At 35.3% G+C, this 12223-nt stretch overlaps 1 protein-coding gene across 1 annotated transcript in view; it reads left to right on the plus strand.

The window, feature by feature from the left end:
• LOC111064140 (muscarinic acetylcholine receptor DM1) overlaps positions 1-11815 on the plus strand; it is a 159114-nt gene extending 147299 nt beyond the window's left edge. Inside the window, exons 7-8 of the mRNA XM_022351822.2 lie at positions 645-979; positions 5114-11815. Coding sequence (XP_022207514.2) covers positions 645-979; positions 5114-7296 — 2518 coding nt within the window. The 3' untranslated portion in view covers positions 7297-11815. The remainder of the gene's footprint in view (positions 1-644; positions 980-5113) is intronic.
• The last annotated feature ends 408 nt before the right edge of the window (positions 11816-12223 follow it).

The raw sequence follows: 12223 nt of genomic DNA on the forward strand, positions 1-12223 counted from the left end.
GCTGATGATGACATAAATACTTGAAATACTTACCTCTATCATCCTCTTATAATTTTTTAATAGTGTTTTTCCTTCCGATAATATCGTTTATTCATATGTTATGTGAAAGTGGCAGATACTCCTCATGGAGATGCTTTCTACCTATTTCAACCAATTTTTAAGTGTATTTTCTGGATGAGACTGGCCAATAACATAATGTTTCACATGTAAATATACCTGTACAGTCGAAAGCCTTACGTTCGTGACTGTGACTTCGACATAGGTCTGCAGGCGAAAAACTCTGTGAAGGTGAACAAAAACTTATTTGTTCATTTGACAGTCGAATGGGATGTATGAAAAACGTTGCGTTTGTGGCCACCAGTCTACCTAACAATCATTACTTCAATCTAGTGTGTTTCAGGAGCAGATAGATTCTCGTCATTAAGATGCTTTCCACCCATTTCTATTACGTAGTATATTTTTCTCTCAATGACTAACGTCATCAAGATACTTTCCACCCATTTCTATTACATAGCATATTTTTGACTAACGTTTACTTTGATCCGTTACTCTCCACATTCACCACACTCTCCACAAATCTCAGATTTCTTTATTTGTATTTTTCCTTCGATAACTAACGTTTCCTTCGACATATTGTGTTTCAGGAGCAGATATTCATCATGGAGCGGCAGCGAGATAGTGGCCGACTATGTGGATGTGCCCGATTCGACCAACATGTCGGGAGGCAATGTGAACGCGACGCCGGCGTCTCTGGTGAACCTGACGGGCGTCGGGGTGGCGTCGACTGCCGTGGAGCTGTACGCCCTGCCTCCCATCCAGCCGTGGGTAGCCGTCATCATCGCCTTCTGTCTCGGCCTCTGCATCATCCTCACCGTCGGCGGCAACATCCTCGTCCTACTCGCGTTCATCGTCGACCGCACTATTCGCCAGCCGAGCAACTATTTCATCGCGTCGCTGGCTGCCACCGATATGCTCATCGGTGAGTTGAATCCTGAAACATTCTTGTGTTTTTTATTGTTTCACCACAGGGGGAGAGGTTTTGAGTCCTTGAAATACTTATGGTGGGGGGGGAGTTCAAAAGCGATTAAGGAGTTAATAACCGAAAATTAGGTGTGGGGTTCAAAATTGAAAATCGAAACCCAGAGAAACGTTATCATTTGACAATTCCCCGGTCTATTGACTGCGGTGAAGACCTAAAAAACTGAAACCGAAGTGTATACTCGTAAAATAACTACTGACGACATTTTTCTGGGTTCCTAATTCATGGTGGAGTAGAAGCTGTTTTTCCCTTATTTTAGGGGAAGATGAGTCCTTGAGGTTGGAGGATTTTCACACCTGCATACCAGGAAATTTTAATTGAGTTATACTCTGATGTTGCTAAAATGATCACATTCTAAATGAGAGTACGCACTCAAATTATGCTTTCAAGTTCAAATACATGGTATTTATAATGTGTTACACAAAGTCGGAAATTAAATGAAATAGAGGAGTATATATGGTGTATTCGTATCGGTGATTCGTTACAGTGATTGTACTTGAGTATTCAATCACATATTACTTGGAATAACATAAGTGGTAATGTAGGCTAAATATAAATATGCAATAGTAATGGTACGATGGTAATTTTTTTTTAGAAAATGAATTAGAATGGAATTTGAAAATATAATTATATTTATATTTATTACTCTCATTATCTGATACTTCTCGGTTTTCTATAGCTTGATTCCAATTCCACTATTTCTTCGCACAAATTGAATCATTTTCCTCCTTCATTCTATTCACTCTACTTCCCCTTCCTCCCCCCCTTCATCCTTCATTTTTCCTCTTCCCCCTCCACTTCTCCACCAGGTACTGCTAATTCCTCGTCCTGCTTTCTCTTCATCATTTACTTTTCCTCCTTCGCCACCTCCTCCACTTTCTACCACCCCCTCTTCAACTTATTTTCTTTCTTCTTCTTCTTCTTCACCGCCACCATCTTTTTCTGATTCTATATCTCTATCCTCGTCTCCTTCTCCTTATTCTCTTATAATTACATGTCATTTTCCACCTTCATTCCCTCTCTACAATTTGTTACCTGCTCTTTCTCTCCACAACACTCTCCGTTACCTGTGGTTTGTCATTTACTTTTGTTATTATTTCCAAGCTTTCACAACCTTACCTCAACCCAACACTATTCATATTTTATTTATCCTAGAATTTTCTAATAAGTTTGATTCAGATTCCAAATGACACCTTATACGTTATCGATTTCCTCATATAGAGTACATCAAGTGATATTATTGGATCTACTCACTCCAAGCTGAATCCTACTTTAATTTTTCCAACATGAATATCTCGACGCATGTTTCAAATCATCTATATGAGAATCTAAGATGTTTTGAAGCTGTTTCTAGTAAGTTATGTATGCAGGATCAGTAGGATAAGTTGCAGAACACTTCATCCGTAATGATTGGGAAGCATGCACCAAATTAATTAGTAAAAACGGCACGTGAAGGGGAACTGTTGAGTTGGAGTAGCTATAAATATAAACGCGCTGCTTGAGGATGAACTGACTAGAAAATAATGAAATGTGATGAGAAAGCTCACAAAGTCGAAAAGTGAAACGAAACAGCTCTGAAACTAATTGGAGCACAATTCAGACGAAGCTGTGATTATACTTAGCTGTGCAGAGAATTTTTTTCCAACGACAAATTCTCTTGACAAATTGAAGTTCTTGCTGAAGATGATTCTTGACACTGCAGCAGATTAATCGTGATGAAAAATTGTGTTGGTTCTAGATTGTCTAAGATAATACACTTCTATAAGGAAAACATCCTTCCATTGAAATCATTCGGAGAATTTTAATTGTAATGAAAAATAATTCGGTTTTATTTACTCATGAGTTTTCACCGTCTGTATTCGATTTTTTCATCAATGATTCTTCCTTCAATTCTTCATTCATTTTGCTATCAACTTACAATAGAAAAAAGCTCTGATTTTTTTTCGTGAGAATGAGACTATCTTTACTTCAATGTCGATTATTGGATCAATCAATTAATTTTGCTTGGCAATTAATGATATTCATGAATTCATATGGAGATTACTCCCACAGTTTTTTTTTCAATTTACCTATCACATTCATCCGAAGACTAAAAACACAGTAAAAAAGTTGCAAATGATATTGACAAGAATTCAAATATTATGGGTCAAGAAATCTTACATTTCCATAGTGATAAGAGTAATTATTTCATTCGATAGTAGAGTGCATCAAATATCAGCCATGGTTTCATACTCTGATACTCTCACTATCCTGAAAATGTAATAATGTGAGATCTAAGCTCGAAGCTTCAGGCTCAATAATGTAACCAAAATTCAATATTTTCATCTCCCTTAGTTTGTTGAACATCTTGCATGAAAGTCGTATAAATCAACGCATTTCAAATGAAGATCAATATTAAACCCGTCTTTAATAGTACTGTACAATATTATTGTGAGCTTTAACTTCAGGTACTACAAAGATCTCGGTAACATAAAAGTTTGTAAAACAATGTCTATTGATTAGGAGCCGTCACTTTTGGATTCATTCAATAATAGCATGCAGCATCATACAGTAATTTTTCTGTTGGAGAAATATCCTCCATTTGACAAGAAAAAGAATATCTCATCTGTTGGAACATTTGAGAGACTGAGTGCTGTTGTATAATAATGTGCCGTGCCTGAAGGATTTGGTCACTGAGTTGTTAACAAGATTGGAAAACAACAGAGAAGTTCTCGAGCCCAACAAAAAAGCTTAAGAGACTAGAAAAAGTGATAAAAAATAAGAAGAGAACACGCCATTCACATTTTTTAGAGCTCAAGTTTTGCTCGAAAGATTAACATCAAAAAGAATGAAGTGTCGACGAGATTTCGCGCGCAAGTTTTCTTTTCATTGTCGAGTAATAGCGACCAAAGAAAACCGACAGTAGCAAGGGATTTTCTTTTGTGTGTGTTTAAATCCCATCGGAAAAGCTGAGTGAAGAAATTACGACCGGAGGAAGGCGGGAAATGATAAAGAAAAACAGCAAAGAAAACAGGAACAAAACAGGAAGATTCATCGTCATTCACTTTTCAGAGAAATTCAGCTATTGCGCGATGCATAATAGCGGCACGAAATGGTGTTGAGACTGTTTTGAAAACGCTGACTTCTAACTTTTCACTTCCGACTGTCGATGTATTAGAAAAACTGAACTTTTCCAGAGATAACAAACAAGTGTAACTATGGCTAAGCTCATCACAAAGTTGAGACGTCTATAGTGCTCTCATGGTTTCATCACTAATGATTGAAATTTTGTTTTTAATCATTTGGAGAATAATTTCTGAACTTGTTCATTCTGTGCACACTCCACCACCGTTCTAGTCCTAAATTTGATCTTGAATGTTCTATATAAAAATGTTTTGAGCAGCGTGTAGCAGTACTTAATTTATCAACTATTTTTAGCAGTCTCTTATATTTTCATCTACATTTCTCGTTTTGAGCATGCACTTCAGTAATCAACTCTTTTTTAGCGGTTTCTTATCCAATCTTCATTTCTCGCTTCATCCTATTCTCCCCTCCGCCTCTCTTTCACCATCTTTCACTATTTCTCTCCATCGTCATTGCATTGCTTTTACACAAGATACGCTGAATCACCATGAATCATGAGTTTTGATGCAGATACTCATCTATCTTGATCATAATCAGTTGATCAATTCAAATACTAACTCCATAATCCTATCATCAATATAAGTTATTTCGTGTAGTAAATTGAACAGAATGTCTTCTTGTTGTTCTTCTTCTTCTTTCCAGGATGAGGAGTACAAACCTGTTCCGGTTTCAAAAGATGTAACTACTCTTATCCTACCATAGAGGTTCTGCCAATATCCCTTCCACCATAACAGAATGTAGCTAGTTTAAATAACACTTTTCAGATCCATACAAACAAGCCAACCCTCGCTTCCACCCACAAGTGCTCTATGATGCTATGATTCTACTACAAGTGCTCTAAGACACCCTTAAATGAGTAGCATTCTCAAAAACAATTATTCTATGATACCCTTGAGAGGTCTATATGAGGTGATTTATGAAAAAACTATGACGGATTCTTTGATTTTGCAGGTACTGTGTCGATGCCATTCTACACAGTGTACGTGCTGATGGGCTACTGGGACCTGGGCCCGATTCTGTGCGACCTGTGGCTGAGCGTCGACTACACAGTGTGCCTAGTGTCGCAGTACACCGTTCTCCTCATCACCATCGACCGGTTCTGTTCGGTTAAGATCGCGGCCAAATATCGCAGTTGGCGGACTAAAAATCGCGTCATCTGGATGGTCACTATCACATGGATCATACCAGCGCTACTCTTCTTTATCAGTATTTTCGGTTGGGAACATTTCGTGGGGTTCAGAGACTTGCAGCCGGGTCAGTGTGCGGTGCAATTCCTCAAGGATCCCGTTTTCAATACGGCTTTAATAATAGGTTATTACTGGACAACGCTTGTGGTGCTTTTTGTGTTGTATGGTGGTATTTATAAGGTAGCGTACGATATGCAAAAGAAGAGTGAGGCGAAACAGAGGAAGATGCAGTCGATGGTTGCGTTGAGTGCGGGCGCCATGTCGGGTATGGCGGGGCGTGCAGCGGGAATCGGCATGTCCAAAACACAGAGTTCGATAGTTAGTCAAGACAAACCCAAAACACTTTCACCCATCCCCTCCCCTTCAGCAGTCACTATAGCTCCTGTTACAATGATAACAGCTGAATCCAACTCCAGCCATAAAGCTTCAACAAAGACTAACACAACTGTAGTCACAAGTACCTTGGAAACAGAGAAAGTTTCAGGGGAAAAGAAATCATCTTCCCAAGGTGAGAGTGGTGGTGACAAGTCGGAGCGATCCAGCAGTCCTGCATTTGAATCAGATGAGGACAGCACACCCAACGCTGCCCAGAATCAGCAACAACTAAACCAGCCTCCACTTTGGAAAGAACGCAAAAAGTCGGTTGTGAACATGGTAAACATTGTTGCACATTCCAACGCACTACAACATGCGTTTACTGCTGGAAGACCCAATGGGTTTGTAAGGTCGCCTGAACCCAGCAATACGTCAGCCACGCGTCAGAGTCCCTCCTCAATCACACCCACCTCAGAACACTTTGCTGCTCTTCCCCAAATACCAGAGCAAAGTTTACTTGACACCGATAATCCAGCTGGATATTCTACACCGGGAGACATGTCATCAGAAACACTCACACCTGTCTCTGCGGCAAAAGAGGATCATTTGAAGCAGTCAAGTGGAGAGAAGCCAGCATCTGAAGTGTCATCAGTTCGATCCCAATCCATCATCCCTCCCCCTTCACAGTTCCAGAGTAGTTCTGTTTCTGAAGTATCGTTGTACACTAATGATAGGCCAAAAAGTCTCTTAGTAGCTTCGTCGCAAGGTATCTACAATGTCACTTATGATATTCTGTTAGGTTTAGACAATTCGGATTTAAGGTACATGGACGAAAGTTCCGTGATTGTGGCTTCACCTGGTGTTGAGAGTCCTCCTTCTAGTCAGAGCTTCCCGGCATCATCAGGAGGAACCACATCTCCCATTCACAACATCTCGGCTGCCAGTAATCAGTCGCTGTTACAAGCTGCACTGGTGAGAGCAGCCACACAACAGGCTGGAGCTGCTGTCTCCAAAACAGCCACACCACCAATCACAAAAGTCAACACTGAAGTGAGTCTACAAATCGAGGAGACCGATTCGAAGCCGGTGACATCAGTTGTGGTGGAAACCGAAACACAGGAACCAGCCGAAGTGACTACTGCCGGTACACCGGCGACCATCTACTCGACAGCTTCCAACTCGATAGCCACTGTTCAGAACATAGTCTCTGCACCAGCCACTCCACAGCAAAAACGCCAACCATCTCTCAAGAAGACCGACTCTTCATCCTCGGAGAAACGAGAAGGTGGATCCAGGAGAGATTTCGTCAAAACAATCGGCAAAAAACTCAAAGCAAAACGGAGAGCTGAGAACAGACAAAAGTCGAAATCGGAAAATCGAGCAAGGAAAGCATTTCGAACTATATCTTTCATATTGGGGGCTTTTGTAGCCTGTTGGACACCCTATCATATACTCGCCTTGGTGGAGGGTTTCTGTACAAACCCACCCTGCACAAACGAGCATTTATTCATGTTTTCCTATTTCCTCTGCTATGCTAACAGCCCTATGAACCCCTTCTGCTATGCGCTTGCTAACCATCAATTCAAAAAGACTTTCACCCGTTTACTCAAAGGCGATTTCCACATGACATGAGAAATTTCATGGACTAAATAAAATCTCTATAACACAGTCGCATATCTAGAAATTTCGATTCAAGCAAAATAGTTTATCAGTTCTCAAATTCTGCTGATTTACCACTTATTTTACCCTTCCACTCTAAATTATATTGGAAACGGAATAATGACTTCATAAAACTTATCTCATCAGTAAATTACTATATTTCTTTGATCTAAATTCTAGTTTAATGTATTATTACTATGGATTTATTAGTGGTTCATAGCTTTTAAAGCGTCTTGTTTTGTTTTAATTATGTATAGAACTCTTACGAATAGGGGTGCCATCAATTTTCAATTTTTGATTTTTGAGAGGAACTGGAGATGTTCTATCGATATTTCTAGGTATGCTTCTGTGATTTAGATACGTGTTTAATGAATTCTCAATATTATCCAATCTCCTTAATGAACTGAAGCTTATTTTTGTAAATTGTACATTGGAACTGCAGAAAACAATAAACTAGATATGTAATAAATGAACAATATTAATCGTGTAATGTTGGTTTGGTTATAGAAATGTAACTCAAAACTTAGGTAAATAAGCTTTAAGACAAAATTGCTTCATGCTGGAACCCGTGCTTTGCTGTCTACAGGATCTATGTTTTCCTATTCGTTTTTTTTTACTAATCCATAAATTACATCTGGTGGAAAATTTATTTATGAACTGAATTGAAAAAATAACTAGCGAAATTCTCATTTTAACTGATGGATCAATGCTGAATTTATACTGAAGAAAAACTTATTCAATCAACTTCTACCTTCCAATATGCATCATTCTAAATTATTGGAATTTGAGAATTCACTTTTACTGAACTTTTGCAATAGAGACTCTATAATATTAGACACATATTTTCTAATGATGATTTTTAAAACCCCATTTTTGTCTGATTTATCTGATATTAAACTCTTAAATCAAATAACACAATCATTACCTTTATGTTTTGTGTATTGAAAGATATTTGGCATAATCTGGTTTGCAACATTTGGAATGAGGATTTTATTACCTATCATTGAAATTATCTCAAGGATGATTGAAGCTCTAAAAATATCATAAAAGGATTTTCATATTCCATATAAAATGGTCTTCTAATAACCGTAGTCTATGTAATGGCGTTTCATAATAGTTTCCTAAAACATATTCCAATAATATGAAACTCATTCTGCCAATCTATCAGTTAAAATGTAGAAAAATCTCAAAATTCCACTAAATTTTCAAACAAATTCTATTTTAAGGATTCAGGTCTTATGGTTAGATTTCTGCTTATTCGTGTACTGGAGTTTAAACCCTTTCAACATAGTTAACTGTCTTTTTATATTAAGGATAATAATAATTTTCACCGCACAAAATCTGCATTACTGCCTTTTGAATAGAGTTTTATCCTGAGTCAAACCCTCTGTAGCTGGAAAATGGGTTAACTGAGCAGCATATTTATGAAAAAGTATTTTTATGCAAAACAATACAGTATAATTACATTTATTCAAATAAAACCTTTGTGATATGTTAGCTGTGTAAGTATTTGTAATAGAATTGTGAAGCTTGATGTGGATTAGTACTAGGTTTATAATGTAATACAGGGTAACATGTAAGGAAGTGTAGGTTGTAATGTGAGTTAGATGAATATTTCTGGTGTAATTAATGTAAAACCTGATATTATGTCTATTGAGCCAGGTGTGTGTGGTGTTGGAGAAAAGGTGTTTACTTTTACATTTTTCAACTTTTCCAATCATTTAAATTGAAATATTCGCCAAGGAAAATTTTAAAAACTCCAAAAATTGGCAAGTATTGCGAATTTTCTAACCACTGTGAATAGAAATATTTTATACAATTATTTTCAAACTTCATTTTCAAGAATTAAGATGATTGTACATTAACAATAATAACATTCAAAGATGTGAATTATTTTCTTGATTTAATTCTTGTAAGAACAGTTACTAGAATGATTGTTACTCAGCTATTGAATCAGTTTGTCGAATCTTGAAAAAAAATATTCTTGGATAAATAATTTAGAAAGCCCCAACTTTTCCACACACCACATACATGCATAGATATGATATCACTAATACTCATGACAATACTTATTAATATTATAGCTTGAACGTTTTAAAGCGCCTATACAGTGTCAATGTTATGCATTATTGTGCTGAATTAGATAGAAATCAATATTGTAATAGACAACCAATTGTACAGTGATATTATTCTACTTTAAAATTGAAAATAATTACTAATCCTATGATACCAGAGACGTTCAATCTAGAAAGTCAAATAAATAATTTATTTGTAAATATTAGTTATGGATACATGGATTTGTATTATGGCAAATACCCCATGAATATAATGAAAATAATAATTACAGAAATTATTATTGATAAACATTAAACCGTGATCATACTGTTGTAATAAAATTATATAATAAAAGTATTATTGTTAGATAGTCTATAAAATGGAATCTCTATCATTGTATATATGCTGATATTTTGAAGAGTATTATGCAATTATTTTTGTAAATTGTGTGATCGATGGAAGGTAAGATGGTCTTTATTATTATTTTAAAGATTGATAGCCTACAGGTACAACAACAAAAATATACAGATTGATATGAGCCCAAATCTGTATACTTTTGGAATATTACATGTGAGAAGGATGTATTTTTTCTATGAAAATCGACGGAGTGACTCCCAGTTGTAAATAAATGTTGCTTTTGTATATCAAGAACTCAATAGTTTAATATTGAATATTTCAGATTTGACGTATGTGAACGCTTAGATAGATTGATATATTCTCCCAAATCCCATTATATTTATTAAGATGTGAAGAACTTCAGTTTTGTAGTACCTATAAATACAGTATACAAAACCATAGCTTCCAAATAAATATATAGGATTTGACAATACTGCATTCAATCAAAAACAGTTCCATGATATCAATTATAGTAGTTATAGAACCTAGGTGTTGTGATTAGACTCATATTAGAATAAAAAGTACTGTTAGAAGAAATTCCTGAAGGACGCCTAAAATTGAATTTGATAACATGTTTTTAGAGTGCTGAGAAAGATGAAACAATAAATAATAACAAATAGCCTAGAAAATGATAAAGGAGATGGAGTCTTGATTCTGAATTGATTAATAATTATAGAATTGACTCATAAGCTTCACTCCATACTTCTTGGTATGAGACAGAATTAATGTGATGTTTAATTTAGGTTTGGCAATTCGTAGATTTTTTCAACATAAATGTTTTTGTACACTTTAGAAACCCCTAAATCTAGCTTATGCTATGAGGTGTGTGTAAATAGCTTTGTGTATATCCATCAGCTAGTCTATTCGAGAAGAAATCAGCATTCTTAATGTACTATACACTTTTTATACTTCAGAAATACACCTTACTGGTACTCGATTTTATTAAATTGATTTATTTGCTACGCTTTTACAGAAATTTTCAATACAGCTCTATTATATTATGAAGCTTAAACTTATCATAAAGTTGACCTGCGATGAATTTTTCCTTTCTCAAAATTTATCAATATATTACATATCGAGTTCCACTAAATACGATATTTTACTCTCATATTCAACTCTTATTATTTTACTTTCATTGCTGAGGAATAAATCTAGAAATCTGTAAAAAAGTGGATAATCTTCAATTTCTCAGTTATATAATGAATTAATAAATGAAGTTACCGTATTTAGAAGACCAATCAATACCTTTAATTAATATTTTATCTTGAAATACTTCAGTTAATAATATTACTTCTCTTACTAATACTTTAAGAATTGCAATATTTTTAATTTCAATTGTTTTATTGGTACTTTAGATGAATTTTGATTCGATCATTAAAATTCCAGATATATTTTACAAAACTACCAGGACACAAAATTACCAGTTGGTTCTGCTATTTTTCGAGTTCTACTAATATTTCAATACAAAACTGGGAATACTGAGATACTGGGTTTTCACACGAATGAAAATTTCAAGTGCTCCAAATTGCATTCTCAAAATACTAATAAACCATTATGTAATTGTGATGATGCAATTTGTTTGAGTTATTAGTAATTTTGAATGTATTCAATGTTAATATTTTTCAACTGAAACTCAAAATACGATGATAATATTATTGAGACTATCCGATGAATAAAAAATTATATCTGTTCATAGATCAAACACACTTGAAATGCTGAGCTTTCCATTGTAACAGTATTATAAATTGTGATTGATTAAATTAAATAAGAAAAATTAAGTGGTTTTTTAAGTGGTTGGATACGGTAAAGATAATGTGATTGTAGAAAACAAGATGTGAGGCATAAGTTGAAGGTTCAAAACCCTCATCAAACATGAACCATCATTATTTTACTTATTGCTTCAGGAAAAAGTGTATTTATTCAACTCGTACATGTGCTGTATCGAAAGCTGTAATTAAATTTAATTATACATCGTAAAAAATGAAAATTGTTCAGTATGGTACTACAAAATAATAATAATAAATTCGATATAATTTTCGAATGTTTCACTTCAATTAACCCATCTCATTATTTAGGTGCCATACTGCGATGCCACTCTACGGACATACATTTGTAGCATATTGGTTTTTGGATGGATCATCAATTAAGGCTATGCAAAGGCTAAAACTAAACTTTCTACTCGTGATATTTTTCAAAGTTTTTCGATTTGTATATCATCAAGTATCAAAATGAAAAAGTTTTCTCAGGAGAACATTTTTTTCTGATAATTACTTTTTGAGTTATGAGCGCCTGAAGTTTGAATCTTTGGGACAGAACATTTCAAATTCGGAGAGATAAAAATCCATGAGATTTAGAGGATGGATTTTTTATGGTATTGTTGATCTAGTGAAACGAAAATTTTCAGAAGATATCAATTTTTGAAAAAGTTATTCAATTTACTAAAAATAAC

The sequence above is a fragment of the Nilaparvata lugens genome, chromosome 8, assembly GCF_014356525.2.
Source record: "Nilaparvata lugens isolate BPH chromosome 8, ASM1435652v1, whole genome shotgun sequence".
NCBI lineage: Eukaryota > Metazoa > Arthropoda > Insecta > Hemiptera > Delphacidae > Nilaparvata > Nilaparvata lugens.